The following is a 24,357-nucleotide window of genomic DNA, read 5'->3' as shown; positions in this document are numbered from 1 at the left end:
GGATTTTGTTCGTGCTAGACTGAGTTGTATATCAAGCCTGCAAGTGAACGTAATCCAACAATGCCATGCATGCTAGAAAACCTGCAACCGTTGTGCTACTTGCATTTACTGATTTTTGTCTCTGTTTCTGCAACACAATTGATTTGTAATTGGGAAAACGAGAATTTTAAAAATATATTTTGAATTGTGCATCTGCAAGCAGATGAATGCTGTATTCTGACAGTGGGGGCGCACTATCTGATCCAATTAGTGCCTTGGTCAGTTGTAACACGACCCTCGTATAGCTTATGCAAACAAATGAACAAAATCAAGAATTTATTGAAGTGATATTCACAAATTTAGAGCTGCAATGTAGACAAAAACACATTTTTTTTAATATTGCTGACCAGATCGGATTATGATTTTCGTATCATAAACTAAAAATGGTGCATTTGCAGAAGACTCAACAGTAATTGTTAGATGAAATACCAAAACCTCATACCAAGATAACCCGTGCATGTGCATTTTCTTGCACAATTACTTGAATGCATGTTACAAGAAAAGTATTTTCAGTTCATATGAAGTCCAATGTATCTAACAAATTGCAGGTTTTGGTCCATATTGCAGCTTTAACATGTACAAAATTATGCCGGGAAAAAAAAACCATTTTGTTGCCAAGTGTATTGAGTAATCCTTGGGCTAAGGTACTCTTCAAAATTTGCATTGATCAACTACAAATTGTTAAGATTTGACACGATAATTAAATTTATCAGTCATTTTCGTACAACTAGCTACAGACAATGTGGCCGATTTGATGACATGGTCTGTCAAAAATACCACAAAATAGACACTGGCTACAAAATGAATTTGGAGGTCAATCTTAAATTTGAACTTTTATGAAATGGTTCATAAAGCTTTAATGAAGGCTTGGGAGAAATAAAACGAGAATTCAACCTTGTTTTGAATAACTACAAACAGAAGCGGATTTGGAACAGAAGTGAATTTTTGTGAATCTGCACACGTCAGTACACTATTAAAAAGTATTAGCAAAGGATATTCAAACTCAATCGAATGGAAGTCAAAATGATTGCCAGTAAAAATTTGGGAATATACACTGGTGTTTCAAATCTCTTACTGTGGAATACTTTATTTTCACTGGAATTAATTTTCGCTGAAAAGGCTTTTTGGGCGTTTTGTGTGGAATTTATTTTCACTGATTTTTGATGAGTTTAATGTGAAATATAGGAAAAAAAGTATATTCACTGGATTTTATTTTCACGGAAACATCCCTTCAGCGAAAATAAATTCCAAGCAAAAATAAAATATTCTACAGTACTTGTATTGGAACAATATTTACCGGTATGTCTATTTCGGTGAAGTCGAAAGAAATGATGTTACACATCACATCAGTTCAGACTATCTGTTTGGAAGCTTGCCCAATCAAGATGACTTTTACAGTTGCCGTAAGGGCACAGTGGCCATCCGACTGTGATGTGTTCATTATGAGTTCCATGACAACGAATACACATTTGTTTATAGAAATTCGGAAGCTTCAAAAAGCCCACCGTTTGAGCACTTTCATTGAAGATTCTGGTACATGTATTAACCTTTTCACCACCAGACTTTCTTGCCCAAATTTTTCTGAACTTTTGGAGCCAATAGACAAAATTTGAGTAAATTTTCAGTTTTTACCCAAAAATTTTGGCTATTTTTGTCCCAATCTTCTGAATTAAAGTGCAAACAGGACTATTTTTTTTTTTTTGTGATGAAAAGAGAGAACTGGTGGTGAAAAGGTTAAAATTGAATAAAATAATACCACCAATGCTTGAAATTCGAGTTTTGATGCCTTTCAAAATGGTTGGATATTTTGTGTACAATATTTTGGGTAGCCATTCTAATGCTTAGCCCCAAGTATTGTGTTAACAACCAGGTCCACAAACTGTGAATGCATTAATTATTTACTGGATTTTAATTTCGCTGATAAGTAAAATTAATTCTACGTGAACATGCAGAATAATAGTAGAACTCGGTGTTTGTGAAATTTAAACCCAGTATATTGCTCAAAACACCAAAATAGTGAAATTAAAGCGCGGTAGTCGTCATTGTGTTGATAAACATTGATTTTCCCACAATCCAATGCGCTCTTCAAATGGAAATCACAAGTGTGAGGTTTGACCTGGGCGCGACTTGCACTGATTACCGCTGGTGACTCCTTCGATGCCTTCCAATCTCATGAAAATTACTTAATTAAAGCTTGGAAACGTCTCAGTTCGTACTCGTTGATCTGCGGAACAGTCAAAGTCGCCATCTTTGTTTATATGAGACCCATATATTTCGCACATGCGCAACGTGACGACTACCGCGCTTTAAATTCCAGTGAATATAAATGGTTTTATTTATGGTAAATCTGTTATTTATTTTTTTACTCAAAATAAATGCCAAATATGAGAGCGATGATTTTCATTGATGAGTTTCTATCGTATTCCACCACCACATACTCATCCCATTTCTCGTCCCATAAACACTGACTTGCCATGCGTAGACTTTGATTCTGGTGCGGTATGCATGTCACTTCAACAACAAGCTTGTATCTGTCAACACAAAAAAAAATATTGACCATTAGAAACTTGATAATTTGCAAAAAAAATCATCTGAAAATATCAGAAATAAAAATGCGAGTATAATTCACCACATAGTCCAAGGTAGGGCAAATAATTTTTTTAGAACAACATTCTGAAAACAGGTAGCTCGTTACAATGATTGATAATTTGAATTTTGTTCTCCTGCCATCTCCTCTCACTTTACTGGTAATAAAATTAAAAATTTTATGTAGTTGTAAGTTCAAAATTTTAGTTTTTTTAATTTCCATATTTTTACTTTTTCATATGTCTTGGTCGCCATGAGAAAACCAAAAAGTAAATAAATGAAATGTAGGGAAACAAAAAAAAAATAAACTTTCAAATTACCGCTCCCCTGGTTATCCCTTCTTCATTGGAGTCTGGACTCTTAAATTTATTACATCAGAAGGAATAAGGTGGCAATTTTGTCGTCATGACAATTATCAGTTTATATACTGTAAATGCATTAATTATTATTTTAACTTTGCTATTTTTGCTAATATGTAAAACCTATTCAATTAATTTCACGTGAACGTTGTTTTCTTGTCACGATCATGAAATTAAAACCCAGCTCAAAACATCAAAATAGTGAAATAAAATGTCAATGAAAATTTACAGTACTAGAAGTAGCCCATGAGGCCAATGTGTAACTCCTCCATTGGTCAAAAAATTCACATATTCAAATGAAATGATACAACTGAGTAACCAGCAAAATATTGGCCTGGGTTCCAAGCTACTGTAAAGGAATTAATTTTCACTTAGTTTCATTTACGCGGATTTAGTTGAATCTGATCAATTCAAGCCATGTGAACTGATACAAAAATCAGTGAATTTAAAACCCAGCTCAAAATATCAAAACGTTAAAATTAAATGTCAGTGAAAATTACAGTATTTTATTTGCAATCACCTGTCGTATCCCAGTTCTTTTATCTTGGCTTTGATTTCATTGCTTAGCATATTACACAGCTGTTGAATGAAGAAAAAATGCAAGATTATTAATAGGTGATTTTCTGTACAATTGCGAGATCTTGCGAGATGCATGAAAGACGCGCGTCGAACGTCTGCTGTAAAAATAGAATTTGATTTTGATTTTCAACTCGAATTTCTTTATTTCGTAGCTCACATCGACCGGCCGATCTTCGACAGAGGAATATTGTTTCCGAATACCCTCACTTAATCAAAATTGTCTATCATCAAATGTGGACAGCACATTATTAAGCATGGAAATGTCCCCCAAAATACTTTCGCGTTTGTTGAATCCCACGCGATGTTTGACGCTATGACCTTTGTTTGTCCTGTTTTTACGTTCGATTTCACGCATAACGCGTGATTCTCGCAGTGAACGGAAAATAGTCTATTGAAATTAAGCATATGTCAATTTATTTACAGAATGTACCATTAGCCTAACATGTACCAGTAGGTGTGAGTGGCGCCCTCGCCGGCCGAAGAGCATCAGACTCCACTAACGCCTGACAGAATAGTTTATTTCTCGTCAGCAAGATCAATACTGCGAATTCACAAAGTTCACGCTTTTTTGCAATGAGTTTCAATGAATATTTTGTTTGGTGGTCATGGTAACGCCGTCAATCAAAGCCGTATTTGCATTGTTAGCAAAAATCACAGACTGTTTTTAACAAGATGATAATCATTGGGCGGAAATTTGCCAGCACCTCATCACACACATCAACAAACAAATAAACTTATTTTTGAATTTGATTGGTACCGTCAAAAAATCGTTGGGGGGAATGAAAGACTTCATCGCTCTGTCAGGCGTATGTTGGGTTTGGAGCACTGCTGAGGCACAAATCTTGTGACTTTGTCAGGCTGAATGCACCATGTGAATGAAGTTCATCCAGTTGGGTATGGTGAATAACACAATACACTGTAACCTCAATACAATGGACATCTTTATAATGAATTCCCTGATATAATGAACACATAGCATGTCGCCCGCTCACAACAAACCCAATGTATTATGTGCTTCATTATAGTGAACATTTCACTATAACAAACTAATTGTATGTCCCCCAGAGAGTTTGTTATAACGAGGCTACAGTGTACATAGAACCCAATGTGAAAACCGCTGTGAAGTTATTGACCACAACATTGCACGACAACCACCATCTTCAATATTGCATTCCCACTTTGTAAATGTGTAAAAAAAAAAAAAAAAATGGTCAAAAATATGTTTTTGCTAAAAAAAAAATATTAAAAGTTGCCATCTTGTGATATTTCCTTTTGAGAGTACTAAAGGGTCTTATCCCTTATATAAACAATGTAACAGACCTTTAAAGAGAGTACTAAGGGGCTTTTCCCTTATATAAACAAATAGTACTAAGGGGGCTTTTCCCTTATATAAACAATGTAACAGACCTTTAAAGAGAGTACTAAGGGGGCTTTTCCCTTATATAAACAATGTAACAAACCTTTAAAAAGAGTACTAAGGGGGCTTTTCCCTTATATAAACAAATAGTACTAAAGGGTCTTATCCCTTATATAAACAATGTAACAGACATTTAAAGAGAGTACTAAGGGGGCTTTTCCCTTATATATATACAAATAGTACTAAAGGGTCTTATCTTTTATATAAACAATGTAACAGACCTTTAAAGAGAGTACTAAGGGGGCTTTTCCTTTATATAAACAAATAGTACTAAAGGGTCTTATCCCTTATATAAACAATGTAACAGACCTTTAAAGAGAGTACTAAGGGGGCTTTTCCCTTATATAAACAAATAGTACTAAGGGGTCTTTTCCCTTTTATAAACAATGTAACTGACCTTTAAAGAGAGTACTAAGGGGGCTTTTCCCTTATATAAACAAATAGTACTAAAGGGTCTTATCCCTTATATAAACAATGTAACAGACCTTTAAAGAGAGTACTAAGGGGGCTTTTCCTTATATAAACAAATAGTACTAAGGGGGCTTTTCCCTTATATAAACAATGTAACAGACCTTTAAAGAGAGTACTAAGGGGACTTTTCCCTTATATAAACAAATAGTACTAAGGGGGCTTTTCCCTTATATAAACAATGTAACAGACCTTTAAAGAGAGTACTAAGGGGACTTTTCCCTTATATAAACAAATAGTACTAAAGGGGCTTTTCCCTTATATAAACAATGTAACAGACCTTTAAAGAGAGTACTAAGGGGGCTTTCCCTTATATAAACAATGTAACAGACCTTTAAAGAGAGGCAAAACCTTCTAACCTAGTGATTATATATTGTTTATCATTCTAAATTGATTTCAGAGACCTGGTTAAACTTACCCCAGACCATTCGTCCATTTTTTTTTACATTCTTCAATATTTCTGAAAATAAATCCTAATTTTGGAGCCAGCAAACACAATTTTCAGTTTTTACTCAAAAAATTTGGCCATTTTTGTCTAAATCTTCTGAAGGAAAGTGCAGCCTTGTAAACAGGACTGTTTTGTGTATTTGTGATGAAAAGAGAGAACTGGTGGTGAATAGGTTAAATTCTAATTCTCTAGTTAATTTCTCATTCCTACTCATCCATAATCTCAACATTACCCTCTGACAAATATATACACACATTTGAAAAGTAGCAATGCAACTACAATATAAGTGTGCTTTTCACCGATTTCTGTGATTTTCATAAAAACCATTTATTTTTGTTGTAGTGGCCCATACCTTGGCGGCTAAGTCCGGTGTGTATTGTTGATTCAGTAGATCTCCTTTGGTTTGTGAATGTCTCTCTATCACCTCTGTAGCTACTGTTTCAACCTTCTTCCTAGATGTAAAAAATAAATAAGAAATATTTCTCAATAAATAATAGATTATGGTTAGATTTGAAGATTGTACTGTACATGTACATCTTCCGAAGGAAAATACTGACTATAAATGGGACTATTTTGTGATTTTGTGATGAAAAGATGGAACTGGTGGTGAATAGGTTAAGATTAATAAAGTTATGCTAAACCATTTTCGCGAGTAGAACATGACTAATTTGCATTAAATTAAAATTTGCAAAAATCTAAGTTTGAGTTTCACCAACAAAATTGGTGGAATATACCATTTTCTGTTCACTGCGAGAATCACGCGTTATGCGTGAAATCGAACGTAAAAACAGGACAAACAAAGGTCATAGCGTCGTAGTGGCGTCAAACATCGCGTGAAATTCGACAAACGCGAAAGTATTTTGGGGAACATTTCCATGCTTAATAATGTGCTGTCCACATTTGATGATGGGCAATTTCGATTAAGTGAGGATATTCGAATGCAATATTCCTCTGTCGAAGATCGGCCAGTCGATGTGAGCTATGAAATAAAGAAATTCGAGTTCAAAATCAAATCGTTCGATTTTTCGGCAGACGTTCGACGCGCGTCTTTCATGCATCTCGCGAGATCTCGCAGTTGTACGGAAAATCACCTATTATCGGAAACATTTCTTTAGCATCAGAATTGTAGCAAGTCTTCCAAAAACAGGTTTGTTTAATCTTGGAACACTGAAAAATTATATATTTTGGTTTTTTCTCCTGGAAAAGTATTCCATTTATGTCATCTGGTAAATGACAAGTCGATTATTTTGCTGCACATTCTTATGTAACAATAATGGAAGTTACCCAACCCCAGTATGCTTTATGTATTCGATATGCAGTGAGGGGCAAGGTACAAGTATGTAATGTGGTGCTAGTAGTGAGCCCTCTACAGTTGAAACTTGGTAATGTTCTAGAATAGCCAGAAAAATACTAGTATAGGGGAATATACAATCGTAGTGCTTGGGCGAATTATTCAAAAAAAAAAAAAAAAAACAGGTTTCAAAAATAAAATTTTGTTAAGTAATATTCTGAAACCACATGTATGTAATAAAATGTTTGCCAGCTAAAACTTCTACAAATGGATATAAACAAAACACAGATTTTCCAACCTTCCTTCCATCAAGTTCTCTACAGCCAGTTTTGTTGTGTCTAATCTCAGACTAGTAATACCGAGGTTTGGGGGGGGTCGGTGGATCAGTAGGGGGGTTACCCTGTTTTTGATTGTGCGAATAGGGGGGGTCACCTTGTTTTTGATACTGTAAAGGGGGTAATTATTCACTGGGTTTTAATTTAGCTTATTTCGCTGACTGGAAAAATGCGCTAAATTAAAACACAGTGAATATGTAAAATTTAGCATAAAACACATTATCTAAATGACGAAACCGTGAATTTTAAACCCACTGAATATGCCTGAAATGGTAAATCAGTGAAATTTAAACCCAGTGAAAATTAGTCATTTTACAGTATCATGTTTTCCAGAATTCACACAGGCGCTCATGCATATATTTTTTTAAATTTTTTTCAGAACAAATGATAAAAAAATTAATCGTACAATTGTTGTTGCAAAAAATGTTATAGGCTAAATATTTTGAGGTTAAAGTTGCCAAATAACTAACAGATTATGCAATGCGGCTGGAACCCCAATTATACAGTTAAGTTTTAAACACATCCCAAGTCCATGCACTGCTGATATCAGATTATTTTATTTGAAGTCTGAAGTCACCATTGTATAAAATATTTACTGGATTTATCCAATTATAACAGGAGACGGAAAGACAACACAGCAATTAGTACAAAAAGCAGTGACAGTTTTTGTTCAGCAAATCAAAACAGTTAAATTTGTGAAAATGCTGATATATAAATTAAAATATATGATGAAAAAATAAATAAATAGTTTTTTTGTTTTTTTAACTTTTAAATATGCATATTTTTCTCTGTAAAATACCTAAATCCAACACAAATTTAAGCAAAATCAAAGTTTCCTTTGTTTTCATAAGCACATAATAATATAATGTTGGGGGGGGTCACCCACTTTCTATTATTTGATAGGGGGTGGGTCGACTGAGATTTAGAGCTGGCAAAATGGAATCTGCCGACCCCTCCCCCCTAGGCCGAAGTAACTTACCAATCCCTAACATATATGAATTTGGTTGTTCGGGATTACTTCAAAGTTGAGTTTGTGTTGTTTTCTCGAGTTTTCACCGGCTCCACAGGCGTTCCACAGCAGCGCACAAAGCCCATAGAAATACGTGGTACAGTGGTGCGCGTCTTAGCAACGTAGAACGTCTGTGACGTAGCTCCGCCCCCGAGGATTGGCTACCAAACAACCATATAATTGGTGGATCCAAACACTGATATGCTAATTGGCGGTATAGGACATGTAGATTCCTGCATCTTTATAAATCCTTCATTAATTTTGGCTAATTTAGAGAATAAGTCGATTAGGATGAGTGGTTAATTCACTTTACTTTTTTTTTCAACGAATTTTATTTTGAAGAGTGTCTGGCCCAAATTTCAAGAAGTTAGCGATTGGTGTTATATACAAAGCAGTCACATGACTTTTTGAAAGATTTTATTTTTAGAGCCATGGTTTCAAATTTTGTTGAGTTGACCATTAGAAACTCAAGGTGGTACATTTCGGAAAACATATCTGTAAGTATAGGTTATAAAATGACACGCCCTTTATACATGGTTTTGAAATCACGAGCGCGGAGGTAACATATCTAATAAAAAAAGGAACAATCATGTTCTAACCAGACATTGGACTTTTTTTGTGTGTTTTTTTAATAAAATAAAATATTCATTGAAAATTAGCAAAAAATAATCAAGAGACTAAATGCAAGTTCAACCAAACATGTGGCATTTGCTCCATAGTTTGTATTTTTGTCCAAGGTTTTTTACTCTCATGAGACAAACTGTATCACAAAAATGTAAGAAAATACAAATTACAATGATTCATAAATGTGGAATAAAATGTATTGCAAGTTCAATTATATTTACATGAAAATACCTCCGTATATGAAATTGATTGAAAATAATATTGTCACTCACTGAACAAAAACGTAATGTCAAAAACTTAAAAACAGAAATATTCCAGTTCTCTGTCACAACTAATAAAATTTATATAAAATATATTTATAACATTTTTTTATATTAAGTTCTATTATATTTACATGAAAATACCTCCGTATATGAAATTGATTGAAAATAATATTGTCACTCACTGCACAAAAACGTAATGTCAAAAACTTAAAAACAGAAATATTCCAGTTCGCTGTCACAACTAATAATTCGATAGAAGGGTCGTGAATATTACGTCAAATCACATGTCTCCTCGTCCCTCGGTGTTGAGGAATGGAGGTTATGTGGACAAAGATCACAGAAGGAGGAAAATATTTACGCCCAACGTGGGGCTCGAACCCACGACCCTGGGATTAAGAGTCCCATGCTCTACCGACTGAGCTAGCCGGGCTACTGACAACCAAGAAAGCCGTGCCGAAGATATCGCTAACTTTGCCCTGGTTGTTCTGAATTAGAATACTCGCGCCAAAAACGGTCCATTCAACACCCGAGTGGATCTTCTTTTGTATGTAAATTTAGATAACAATGGGCGAACTTTGGCCTTGCGCTGTGTTCTTTCACGGAGGACGCCACACTGAAAACGCAGAGGTTTAATAAGGGGGGAGGGGGCAAGGGTTATTTTCGTTCCACGTACAAATGTAATTGCAATATTTTTTGTTCGTACAACGTAAATTAAAAAAATAAATTCCGTAACTCTGTAATCACAGGCTAGACGTACAACGTAATCAATCAAATATTTGTTTCGTACACTGTAAAAATGTGTCATTATTCTCGGTACGTACAAGAATTTACATCAAAATTAAAAAAGTCGTAAAGAATAATCCCGGGAAATTACATTTTCGAAACTGTAAAATGACTAGATGACACAATTCACTGCAAAATTCAATTTTCACTGTAAACTGTAATAACGTCTTTTTTCCCTTGTAAATTGTAAAAAGCCCTTTTTATTTCCCGTAAAACTGTACCAGCAAACCCCCCTGCCCCCTCCCTTAAAGGGGAACCGCTCAATCCCTTGGATTGCACCAAAGAATCATGGGACACTATTGTTTATGTTGTTTACAATGTTAATCTATCTTTTGTTATCCATTGTTATTTTAATCCAGAAAGTAAATTTGTTGTAAAATTAATCTTAACTGGAAGGTGCCCCTTTAATAATTGTTGAAGCCAAGCACAGTTTTTTTGCTCGTTTTCTGAACAGAGAACTGTATTTCCATAAACACTGTGACAAATAGGAGAGGATTACTGTGATTTAATCGCGGACGGCTAAACCTCAGGCATACGATCTTTTTTACCTCGCTGTCTTTTCATCTCTGCCGTGCTCAGACTACAATTATATTCCGAGATCTCTGAGACGTTGTGCAGGTATTGTTTATTGCAAGGAGTAACAAATCCCCACTTCCGGTCCGGTTAAACCACGTATATTAGTATTCACTTTTGAGATATAATTTTTTGTATGTGTTTGTTCTTGGATATTTCAGCTTTGTCGTCCAGTACTCCGTTTAGTAATTCGGACCTCACAGATTGCGTAAAAACAGATAGTTTCTCGATTTTGACACGGAAAATGCCTTGGCTAAATTATTTGCTGCGGGGCGGCTGCTTATGTATATGCACTGTAACTTGCAGCACATGAACCTAAACACGTTATGTAATCAATCAAACAATGACGTTGTACTAAGGTACATAAAGTACGTTCAAAATCACCACTTTTTCATAGCATAAAAACGGTTTTCTCTCTTGCTACGACTCGAAACAGTCTTTTATGCTTCACGTGTTTTTTTTTTTTGCCTTTAATTACATTTTGGTGGTTGTCACTGTCGTCAGTGGAATCTTGTAATATACATGTACTAGTAAATATTTGAGGAATTGTGCTATACTATAATCACAATTACAAACCACCCCCTCATTCTGAACAGAGTCGGTCTGAGCTTGTTTAGCTCCGCAAGAGCGCCATCACTTAAATGATTAAAACAAAGTTTTTATAAATGAATATTCATTGTTTTATTTTATTTTCAATGACAAATTTGAATTAAAAAAAACAAGATTACGCCCAACGTGGGGCTCGAACCCCATGCTCTACCGACTGAGCTAGCCGGGCTTCTGCGAGACAATGCAAGTTGCTACATTTTTTTGTTTAATTTGATATTGTGAAATAGCTCAGCACATTTTTTCAAGAAATTCGGTTATACATCACATGGTAGTGTTCATTGGTTCATTCTGAACAATCATGGAATTATTGCGTCATCGTAATAGGAAACAATACTTCTTTGCGTACTACAGTCCCATATTTTGAGAAATTTAATTAATACATTATTCATTTTTTAAGAACAATTTTAACAAAAGACAAAGATGTATTAACAATAAAGTATAATAAAGTATTCATTCAGTCAATCACGATAAATAATTAGTCCGCTTATTTCGATAGATTTTAATTCTAACACACAATAAATAATCCTACTGTCTACGCCGGTGTTTTACATTTTGTTCGACATGGGACTCATAGCGACGTACACAGCGCATGTAAAATACAACAACGAACAACATCGTTATGTTATTTTTGGGTCCACTTCTTGCAAACCAGTCACTGTGCACGCGCAAAACGTAAAGTACATCTGACCAGATAGACTAGGTAGGATAGGACCGACGTGTTCAATTCCAAAAGACGTTGTCTGGTACGAATTTAATAGTGTGAAGGAAATTCGAACACACAATCAAATATATACTGATACAAATAAGTATTATGAGTTAGATTTTCACATATTTAGCGTCATCGCGGAATTTTATCTGATCGCGAAAGGGATTTCTTTCGATCGCCAGCTTCGGATGCAGCGCAAACATGCATTGAAATGTCATTGTATATTCCCCCTCAGACAACTAATTCATTACTAATTTATTAGTTGTCTGAGATTCCACACAATTCGTGCAAGTTCAAATGGGTCAACATAATAGTTCAAAGACCTCAATAAAGCTAAGTGAATATTCCTAGAGGACAGGTTTAAAGCGGGAGGGTCGTCACCTGCGCACGCGCGGGAATTGAGTTCCAAGCGACGATAACAACGCACGCTAAAAATGCAAAGTCTCATGGGTAGACATTTGTTTGTAAACAATGACATGCTATGGCCATGTGGTGCATACGCAAGTGACGACTCCCGCGATTTAAATACTCGTACATTCTTTGCCGATTGTCCAAGTTTGGGCATGGTTACTTCTAGTAAACGTGGTTTGGGGAATTATCAAGATAATGCCACGTGGTCCTTGTCTCGTTCAATATCCGTACGACTGTACTCCACTTGTGTAAAAGTGTAAAAGAAATTCGAACACACAATCGATACAGACTTATTAAAATGAACATTCATATTAATATTTTTACATACTAGTATTTAGCATCACCGCAGAATTTTGTCTGATGGCGAATGGGATTTCTTTCGATTGCCAGCGCTCGAATGCGCCCGATACACGGTGACTGCACATACTACGCAACAAAATCCATACAAAACTTATATCCCAGCTATCGTGGCAAAATAAAATACAATTCGTTCAAAACTCGCCTACTGAATTTCTTGTCCGGCAACATCTTAAACGTGTTCTCAAAGAAAACCTTCTTGGATTTCAAAAAAAATGAACCGACCGACAGTTCTTCTTCACCAATCGCGGAATTTGCTTCGCTCAGCAATCTGTAATAAAAATAGAGAACAGAATTGTAAATCAAGATATTTATCTGAACTTGAATCGTAATTACTTTTTTTTTTAATATCAGCCTTGTCCCTGTCGCAGTTGATGCTTCAAAAGAACTTGAAACACGATCACATAGTCAACGTACCAAGACAATATACCGCGCAGTTGCGTCACGATTGGGGGAAAAGCTGGCAATAATTTGAATGCAAAAATTACATGTGATTTAGGGAGTACAAATATTTACAAACGTGTGAGGATGAATCGCTTAAAGCGCCACCACATGACAGAAAATATCACACCTGTCGGCCTGAACTATTATTTCAGTGGGGATGGCAAGGTTATAATTTATGGGCAGAATTAGTTTTTCGTCCAGTATACGTGTCATTTGTTTTTACCAGAAATGATGTCTCCCATCACTCAAAAACAAATTGGGTTGTGACATACTCAACGTTCATTGATGCGCTAGAACACAGTCATCTATGAACCAAGTGTTTGAGGAGACTGGCAAAGTCGGAACTTCTTTTTGTTTTACAAAAAGAAATAATTAATTCAAGTTGTTCTTTTAGTTCTTTAGCGTGATCGAGAAAACTAACCTGACCGCTAAAGAAATCCCGACTGGACGCATCTGCGGGCATTTGACTGCTATTAATTTTTCATGATGTCATTGATTATTCATGAGTGGGTGTGTGAAAGTAAACATGACCTTTTAAAGTTTGATTTGATTAACTTTCTAAGTGCGAAGGCGATACTTTCATCCATGTTTATTGAAAACACGTCGATTTAAATATCCAATATATAAGTAGTCTTTCAAAATCGCCGGGACCTCAGAAGTGAAAGGTCACGAACATTAACATAGATAAGCTGCACTCTGATTCGTTGTCATTGCTGGTCAACAACTTTTGATTAGCATAATCACCGGAGTGATTCCGCTCCGGTTTTCACTCCAACGCAGGGGGTCGGTTGCAGATGCGTCCAGTCGGGATTTCTTTCGCGGTCACGCTAGTTTTCGCGATCATGTTAAAAAGGCTAAATTGACAATTACTTATATTTTTTGTTTGTAAAACAAAAAAAGAAGTCCCGACTTTACCAGTCTAGTGTTTGGACAGCGTGAATTTGAGATACATGTATCTGCGCATGCGAAAAACGGTCATAGCGTGTCGCTGTTTACAAACAAGCGTCTACCCATGAGCTTTTTCAGCGTGCGTAGTTATCGTCGCTTGGGACTCAATTCCGCGCATGCGTAGGTGACGACTCCCCTCCGCTTTAAACCAGACATTTCGCCGCAGATCATTGTATAAGCCCTGGTGTCGTGTACATAATATCGAGACACTGTAAAACAAAAATACGAATAATAATGAGACGGGCGAATGACTTGATTTCGGGCTAAAGATTCTACAAAATCATTCTTAAAAGGAGTTATCATATCAAACAATAACATTGCAACGGTTGGAGTCTAGCTAGTACTGTGTGCGGCCAGTTTTGATTTTGTTCTGTTCTGTTTTCTCCCCAGGGTTATTATTTACATCGAGGCGGAAGTGACAGTATTGTGGGTTTGTTTTAAATGAATCAAGGGCAGGCAACATACATACATAGATCAGTAAAAATATCCACTTTGCATCCACCGCGAGCCCGTCCGACGCGCATTTCCGCCGGGAGCGAGTGTCGGCTTGTGTATTTGATTCCCCTAACGAGGCGGGAGTCTACGGGTCATCGTGAATCCAAAAATCACGTAAATGTACTTATTTAAACTGTCGGAATTAGAGGCAGGCATAAAAGTAAATTAGTTTGCTTTAGATATCGACAAATTTGACCGGTTCTGGTAAAGTTTCATACACCATTATCGCATAAACAAACATAAACATTGCCGCCAGCAAGAGTTTGAGTTTCCAGACCTTACCCAGATGATACTCGGGACGCAGCAACTTTGATGATAGAGTCGACGTGGCCGGGATCGATCGATGGTTTTCTCTGGAGATTGAAAAAGCTTCCCCTTCTCTGTCCTTCTCCGGTTAATGCTGCGAGACGATTTGCCATTATGATCAGCCTTGTTATAGATCAGTGACCGATATCTGTTTGCGCGTGAGTAAATGTAATGCGGGATTCGGCAAAACACGCGCGCGCGTACGTATGATGAACTATGAACTCTGGGGTCCCGCTGACTCGTACCTTGCCTTTTGGTGCGATGCGATTCGTTTTTTCACTGTGCCATTTGTTGAGAAAAGTGTGTGGTACGGGGTGTGGTAGGGGTACTCGTAGGGGATTCACTTTTCCGGGAATCCGTAAACCTAATATTTTTTAATGACTGGATACAGCTTTTGCGGCCCGAAGTCGTTTGATGGGAGCGCGCGAACCAAAGCCGTATCCAATCATACACCTTATATGTGTAATAACAATACGTCAAACACACGACGTAATTTAGAGTGACGCGTTTTGTTTTGATTGATGAAAGCTGGGCGCGCTGGGCCGGGCGTGATACGGAAAATTATTGCCCTGATGCGAGGGCGCACTTCGCATAGCGTTACGAGCCTGGGTAATACGAGGTGTATGATAAGTCATATTTTAATAGAAGAAACAAAATAAGGAAATGACGTACTTTTTCACCGAAAACTTCTTTTCTGTTCCGAAATCGATGTCATTTGGATACTAACGTTTTTGCTGAAACCCTCACCTCCACCTTCACTCCCATTGCACTCAACCATCAAGAATCTAAATCCGACAAATATGACCTTCCCCCCCCCCCTGCAGCCAGCAAAAAAAATTGACAAATCAATTGACAAACCCAGCCCACAGGAGCGCCCCTACCGAATTTCTGGATCCGCCAGTGGGAGTAGTCATACCCATTTATCCGAAATCGCAGTTTTTAGGCTTCCCCTTATTGTTATGCCAAAAAGTGTAGCCATTTTGTGGACAATAGAAGTTTTAGTGTCACGAGTATCATTCGGGACGTTATCAGCTTGTGCTATGGTGAGTGGATAATAACAGATTAATATTAGGTACGACCGACTGTCGACAGACTAGTACGAATGTTGACAATAAAGAATTTTGGAGGATATACAACTCATACATTCTTGTAATTGTTGGATCATTTCTGTTTACACAAAAGAACTGCTCAATTATGATATGTCAGGGTGACAAATTTAAAAACAAATCGATCACCGATACGTAGTGGTTGTTCCATTCTACCCGTAGCTGATTCCGACATTCTGCCCGCTGTTGGATACTCAAAAAGGGGCAACCCTCGGCTCAATTATTAGTTTTATTGTTGTTTTGTTTTTCGAAAACATATAAATGCATGGATCAGGGTACAGGGGAAAAACGATTTAAAATTGACCCGTGATTCAGACATCCACTAAACATGGTAATATAACGACTGTTATCGGTAGCATGTCTGTATTTATTTGGCCGTAGACAGATAAAGAAAAACTGAAATGTGGCCCACTAGCCCACAGCGTTTTGAAAAACAGTGTTTCCAATAGTCTGAATACAAAACTGTTTCCGCTATAAGAAAGAACGGAACGGCATTACTCAAAATGAAACAGTGTTTTGCTATTGGTACTGTAAATGCATTAATTATTCGCTGGTTTTTAATTTCGCTATTTTCGTTGATAAGTGAAATTCGCTGAATTGAATCCGCGTAACTCCCACGCTTGGGATGTGTGCAATTGACTGATGAATTAATGCGTCACGACTGATTGACATGAGAATTATAGATATACAATCTGAAAGTTGAATCTGTGATGGAACAGAAATGATATAGTCGGAACAAGATGACGGTGATCGAGGTGGAATATCCAGGTTCCCTGTTACACGCGTGAGTAAGACAGTCGACGATTATTTGTTCATCGGGATTTTTCAAGCAGATATTTGACTATTGTATTGAGCTATATTGTTTATATTGTATTTGTCCCGGTTAGCCTCCATAGCACATCAGCTAATTTCTGTAAGTAGGAACAGACTTGAAAAATAGAATACAAAATAAAATAATAGCTACATAAAAATACACAGACAAAAAAAATTAGGATACTGAAACTACATCTAAACAAAAAATTATTTTTTTTATTCGTCTGAAGATAGACTGAGTTGGTAATACTGACGGTTCACGATACATGTTTAGCCGATTGTGGATTTGCCTATAACAGCAAAATATTTAAATGCAAGATCAATGCTGAGTGCATTATGCCTGCAAGTTATGAGTGGTACAATTTGGTTGAATGTGGAGGTATGGTAATTACGAATTTACATTTTTTTTTTATCAAATAGAGGCAACAGAAAGGTGAGTACTTGACTGTTGAAGGGCGGTAGTCGTCGCGCCGCGCGTGTGCGACATTTGTGTTGATAAACATTGATCTTCCCGTAATCCAATGCGCTCTTCTAATATAAATCACAAGTATGAGGTTTGACCTGGGCGCAATTTGCATTGATTACCGCCGGTGACTCATTCGATACCTTCCAATCACCTAAAAATACCTAATTAAAGCTTGGTAACTTCTCACTTTGTACTCGTTGATCTGCGCAACAGCCATCTTTGTTTATATGGGACCCATATATCTCGCGCATGCGTGGCGCGACGACTACCGCCCTTTTATACACCTGAATACAATGTTACATATATGTTGTTTATGAGATGCTGAATTGTTCGAGTCACGAACATCGAGTCACGAACACCGAGTCACGAACACCGAGTCACGAACACCGAGTCACGAACATCGAGTTACGAACATCGAGTTACGAACATCGAGTTACGAACATCGAGTTACACAAATGACCACCCCAATATTATATTTTTAGAAACCACACCGAAGTTTGCGAAACCACGTCCAAATTGTAACTCAATGTTCAGTAGCCTATTTTCCGCTTCGGTCGAGATTACGCGAGACCATTAAATTTGCCTAGCAACCGGTTGCTAGTCATGTGATACAGGTCAAGCTGTGAATCAAAATAGCGTTAAATCGTGCGTGCACCTAGTGTCGTGCGTTAAATTTCCGAGTGATTTATTGCATTTGTTTCCCGTTTTCGACCATGGCTGACTTCGACAGAATGACCGTGCCACAGCTCAAAGACTTCGTGCGTAAATTCGGCGTTTCAAGAATATTCTTGTTGCAATCGCTAAAGTTGTGCACGATTTGGAGCTCGAGAAAGTTACAGTTAAAGAGTTAACAGAACTTACGTTACGTTACGATAAAATTTAGTAACTCGGATTTTAATTATCAATTAAACGAACTTCGAGTACGGAAAATTTACAACATTAAACAAAACAACAAATCTATCTTGCCCGCATGATAAATAACTAAAGTTCGAGTTACTAAATGTGGACGTTCAACAAAAACAAAAATATATGTTGCACGAAACTCGAAGTTCTGTTAATTGTTACAATTTGGGCGTGGTTTCTAAAAAAAGGGCGTGGTCATCTGTGTAACTCCAAGTTTTCGTAACTCGATGTTCGTAACTTGAACATTTCAGCATCTCGTTGGTTACATAATTAAGATTATATGTGCTGCGTGGTTACATGGGTTATAAGCTCTGTTTGGTTGGTACTTGCCCACACAGTGGTGCAGTAACCAAAGAGTGAACAGATCATTGTATTAAAACACAAATCAGAGATTTATGTTGTCAAATATTGACGAACATTGTATATGAACTTTTCACAGAGATACAACCAAGTTACACAAAAGACGAAACACTTTCTAAAGTAGTTCAGCTTCTTTCAGTTATAATTCAGGACAAATAAAATGCATATTATGACATTGTTTTTAATGTTCTTGTGTATCGATAATTATGACAATTGTCATTGGTGTGCATATGGAATACATTTCGCTATGAATTATCGTTACTATATTTTGGAAAAGTCTTGTCCAGTTGTGAATCAGTTGTTTTCAAGTCTCTTTTTTTAAAAAACGAAAAGATGTTACAATGTCGAAAACAAAAAGTCTTTATCGTAGCGTTAAATCATGTTTATAGTAAATCAATGTTTAGTGGTATGTCGCCCTTAAAGCGCAGTAGTCGTCGCGCTGCGCATGTGCGAGATATATGGGTGTCATATAAACAAAGATGGCGACTTTGATTGTTGCGCAGATCAACGAGTACGAACTGAGACGTTTCCAAGCTTTAATTAGACAATTTTCATGTGATTGGAAGGTATCGAAAGAGTCACCGTCGGTAATCAGTGCAAGTCGCTCCCAGGTCAAACCTCATACTTGTGATTTCCATTTGAAGAACGCATTGGCTTGTGGGAAAATCAATGTTTATCAACACAGATGTTGCGCGTGCGCAGCGCGACGACTACCGCGCTTTAATATCACTTCCAGGCACATAAAGTGCTGTATCATCTGCTTACAGTATGGCTTTACATTTCGGTTAAGCCATACTGTGGAGTATCGGTAGTGAATAAATTAAATAGAAGTACTTATATATATATATTGAAGACAGAAAGTACAGATACGCGAGCGACGAAGTCCAAGTTTTTTCCACTTAAAGGGCGGTGGTCGTCGTGATGCGTCCTGTTCGATATGGGACTCAATGTGACGTACTAACGCGTGTGAAATACATTGTTTGTTTACATGGTATTCGAACACGCGCTGCACGACGACCACCGCCCTTTAATGCATTCGTCGTGAAACGTTTTCTTTGGTTACAAGAACTCCAACAGTTTTTATCCAATTTCTTCAAAAGTTGAATATTTTATTAGCCGGTCTGAAGTCTCGGTCAAGTTCTATTTTACTCTGTGTATTGTCTATCTACTTCACGATCTTTGTGAAATATCACTTACAATTGTTTCCTTCTTGTAGTTTACGATAATTCAAATAAAAAATGTCAACCAAGTCAAATTTGGAGTGAAATGAGTTTTATTGGTGATAATGAGAACCAGGTGTTACTGTTACCGCCATATTGTTCTTAACACCAGAATGGAAACATCATTGCCAGCTGAGCTGTGGATTGATTTGCTATGCGTGTTTGGAAATTTGGATGTATCACCAAAAATCAAATGCTATGTATTTTGCCTCATTAGCTAGTATTTTGTTGCCAAATTTGACTTTTTTGATCTAATTTTTGGCTACTTTTATAAAGTTTACCTTATAAGTTGAAATTATTACATTATATAAAGTGTCTACTTTGCAATGGGTCAAACTGCTTTGCAGACACTTTTGAAAAATTCAAAATAATTTGCATGCACTTTGAAAATAGACAAAATGCTTGCAGACACTTTGCATGGAGTCAAATACTTTGCATACACTTTGAAAAGAGTCAAAATACTTTGCATACACTTTGCATTGAGTCAAATACTTTGCATGGAGTCAAATACTTTGCATACACTTTGCATGGATTCAAATACTTTGCAGACAGTTTGAAAGGAGTTAAAATACTTTGCAGACACTTTGCATGGAGTCAAAATACTTTGCAGACAGTTTAAAAGGAGTTAAATACTTTGCAGACACTTTGAATGGAGTCAAATACTTTGCAGACACTTTGAAAGAAGTCAAAATACTTTGCATTTAATATTTAATATTTCGCAAAATGTTTATGTTTATTTCGCCATGAAAAGCAGAACTTGAATGATTGTTGTTTTCTCTATTGTTACAATTGTTAAGTGAAACTGTATTTGCTCTTTGGGCCAATGGCCTTTTGCTTTGTAATAAATATACAAAAAAACTACTTTGCAGACGCTTTGCATAGAGTCAAATACTTTGCAGACACTTTGAAAGGAGGCAAAATACTTTACATACACTTTGCAAAGAGGCAAAATACTTTGCATACACTTTGCATGGAGTCAAAATACTTTGCATACACTTTGCATGGAGTCAAATACTTTGCATACACTTTTCACGGATTCAAATACTTTGCATACACTTTGTATGGAGTCAAATTACTTTGCATACACTTTGCATGGATTCAAATACTTTGCAGACACTTTGAAAGGAGGCTAAATACTTTGAATACACTTTGCAAGGAGTCAAATACTTTGCAGACACTTTGCATGGATTCTAATATGTTGCATACACTTTGCATGGAGTCAAAATACTTTGCTCACACTTTGCATGGAGTCAAATAGTTTGCAGATACTTTGCATGGAGACAAAATACTTTGCAGACACTTTGCATGGAGTCAAATACTTTGCATACACTTTGCAAGGAGTCAAATACTTTGCAGACACAATGCAAGGAGGCAAAATACTTTGCATACACTTTGCATGGAGTCAAAATAATTTGCATACACTTTGCATGGAGTCAAATACTTTGCAGACACTTTACATGGAGTCAAATACTTTGCATACACTTTGCAAGGAGTCAAATACTTTGCAGACACATTGCAAGGAGGCAAAATACTTTGCATACACTTTGCATGGATTCAAATATGTTGCATACACTTTGCATGGAGTCAAAATACTTTGCTCACACTTTGCATGGAGTCAAATACTTTGCAGATACTTTGCAAGGAGTCAAAATAATTTGCATACACTTTGCATGGAGTCAAATAGTTTGCAGGCACTTTGAAAGGATGCTAAATACTTTGCATACACTTTGCAAGGAGTCAAATACTTTGCAGACACTTTGTAAGGAGGCAAAATACTTTGCATACACTTTGCATGAATTCAAATACTTTGCATACACTTTGCATAGAGTCAAATTCTTTGCATACACTTTGCATAGAGTCAAATATTTTGCAGACACTTTGAAAGGAGTCAAAATACTTTGCAGACACTTTGCAAGGAGGCAAATACTTTGCATACACTTTGCATGGAGGCAAAATACTTTGCATAAACTTTGCATGGAGTCAAATACTTTGCATACACTTTGTATGGAGTCAACTTACTTTGCAGACACTTTGAAAGGAGGCTAAATACTTTGAATACACTTTGCAAGGAGTCAAATACTTTGCAGACACTTTGCAATGAGGCAAAATACTTTGCATACACTTTGCATGGATTCAAATATGTTGCATACACTTTGCATGGAGTCAAAATACTTTGCTCACACTTTGCATGGAGTCAAATAGTTTGCAGATACTTTGCAAGGAGTCAAAATACTTTGCAGACACTTTACATGGAGTCAAATACTTTGCAGACACTTTGAAAGGAGTCTAAATACTTTGCATACACTTTGCATGGAGTCAAATACTTTGCAGATACTTTGCAAGGAGTCAAAATAATTTGCAGACACTTTACATGGAGTCAAATACTTTGCAGACACTTTGAAAGGAGGCTAAATACTTTGCATACACTTTGCAAGGAGTCAAATACTTTGCAGACACATTGCAAGGAGGCAAAATACTTTGCAGACACTTTGCAAGGAGGCAAAATACTTTGCATACACTTTGCATGGATTCAAATATGTTGCATACACTTTGCATGGAGTCAAAATACTTTGCTCACACTTTGCATGGAGTCAAATACTTTGCAGATACTTTGCAAGGAGTCAAAATAATTTGCAGACACTTTGCATGGAGTCAAATAGTTTGCAGGCACTTTGAAAGGATGCTAAATACTTTGCATACACTTTGCAAGGAGTCAAATACTTTGCAGACACTTTGCAAGGAGGAAAAATAATTTGCATACACTTTGCATGAATTCAAATACTTTGCATACACTTTGCATGGAGTCAAAATACTTTGCATACACTTTGCATAGAGTCAAATACTTTGCAGACACTTTGAAAGGAGTCAAAATACTTTGCAGACACTTTGCAAGGAGGCAAAATACTTTGCATACACTTTGCATGGAGGCAAAATACTTTGCATACACTTTGCATGGAGTCAAATACTTTGCAGACACTTTGCATGGAGTCAAATACTTTGCAGACACTTTGCAAGGAGGCAAAATACTTTGCATACACTTTGCATGGAGTCAAATACTTTGCAGACACTTTGCAAGGAGTCAAATACTTTGCAGACACTTTGCATGGAGACAAAATACTTTGTAGACTGAAGTAAAAATAATTTGAAAACATGTAAGAGCAGCAGTTTGACAAAGAATGAAGGTCAGGTCCAGTCATTTTTACGAGTTTCCTCTTTTATTCACAGAAAAGTTCTGTTCATGGTCTGTACTTTAAAATCTGCTGTTTTGTACTGTTTGTATGTTCATCAAGTGGGGTAGTATTTGTAGACTGATTTATATCACAGTTCTTTGAAATCTTAATGACTATGTGATCATCGCCTCATCATTATTATCAGTGACTTTGCAAGAAGCTTACAATTATGAAAATCGTGTGACTTTGCAAGTAGCTTGCATTTCTGAAAATCATGTGAATTTGAAAGAAGCTTTCATTTCTGAAAATTCGAGATTTTGCTCTGTGACACATGGGATGAAAACGTTATTATGTTATTCATTATATCAACCAAACATTGTGGAAACATTAAAAAAATATTTACTGCGTTTTTCAGTGAGTTTCTCAATAGCTTTCCATTTATATACAATAACTAATACAATTTACATGCAATTAAACATCCCCCCCCCCATAATGCATTGCATATATGTAAAGTATCAAGCTCAGTAGTTGAAAAAGTTGAATTCGGTCTAAGTTAATAGGTCACAAAATGAACTCTTAGGGGTGGACCATTAAAAGCTATTGGGCGATGGTATAATAGACCATTTTCCGTTCACTGCGAGAATCACGCGTTATGCGTGAAATCGAACGTAAAAACAGGACAAACAAAGGTCATAGCGTCGTAGTGGCGTCAAACATCGCGTGGGATTCGACAAACGCGAAAGTATTTTGGGGGACATTTCCATGCTTAATAATGTGCTGTCCACATTTGATGATAGACAATTTCGATTAAGTGAGGGTATTCGGAAGCAATATTCCTCTGTCGAAGATCGGCCGGTCGATGTGAGCTACGAAATAAAGAAATTCGAGTTCAAAATCAAATCGTTCGATTTTTGCGGCAGACGTTCGACGCGCGTCTTTCATGCATCTCGCGAGATCTCGCAATTGTACGGAAAATCACCTATTGATAACAAAAATGCACTGGACAAAAATCCTCTAGGGGTTAATAAGAGAAACAAATTCTGAACGCCTTTTTCTTAGGAAAAAATATTACACACAGAAGAAATAAAAACAAAAAACATCGAATTCATCATTGAAAAAAATGGCACGAAACCTGGCGAAGGGAAAACGAATTTGCATATTTTTTATGCAATAGCCCCAGACTTTCTAATCGTCCATCCCTTATTCTTAATATGCAGTTATTGGCAAAAAGTGGCCCCTTGAATAATATACGATATGGTTTCCAATTTA

General features: G+C 36.6%; 1 protein-coding gene and 1 non-coding gene across 2 annotated transcripts; both read right to left on the bottom strand.

Annotated features, from left to right (window-relative positions):
• Positions 1-1,925: 1,925 nt before the first annotated feature.
• LOC102801264 (dynein light chain Tctex-type protein 2-like) lies at positions 1,926-3,874 on the bottom strand. The gene is made up of 3 exons (XM_006823225.3): positions 3,721-3,874; positions 3,505-3,563; positions 1,926-2,570 (listed from the first exon to the last, which is right to left on the bottom strand). Exons 2-3 carry the CDS (start codon positions 3,552-3,554, stop codon positions 2,402-2,404), a joined length of 219 nt encoding a protein of 72 aa, XP_006823288.2. The 5' UTR covers positions 3,555-3,563; positions 3,721-3,874; the 3' UTR covers positions 1,926-2,401.
• A 5,901-nt stretch (positions 3,875-9,775) lies between these two features.
• Positions 9,776-9,848, bottom strand: TRNAK-CUU (transfer RNA lysine (anticodon CUU)). The gene has a single exon. It is a non-coding gene; the product is annotated as a tRNA-Lys (tRNA).
• Between the last annotated feature and the right edge of the window lie 14,509 nt (positions 9,849-24,357).

The sequence above is a fragment of the Saccoglossus kowalevskii genome, chromosome 20 (assembly GCF_978046115.1).
Source record: "Saccoglossus kowalevskii chromosome 20, keSacKowa6.1, whole genome shotgun sequence".
Classification (NCBI taxonomy): Eukaryota; Metazoa; Hemichordata; class Enteropneusta; family Harrimaniidae; genus Saccoglossus; species Saccoglossus kowalevskii.
The sequence above is the reverse complement of the archived record's forward strand: the minus strand, read 5'-3'. Positions and strand labels throughout refer to the sequence as shown.

What these genes read in the sequence shown, in the direction of transcription:
- LOC102801264 (XM_006823225.3), bottom strand. Translation starts at nt 3,554, where the DNA reads ATGCTAAGCAATGAAATCAAAGCCAAGATAAAAGAACTGGGATACGAC. An exon ending in AAAGAACTGGGATACGACAG is followed by an intron (nt 2,571 to 3,504) that starts GTGATTGCAAAT and finishes TTGTGTTGACAG; the next exon opens with ATACAAGCTTGTTGTTGAAG.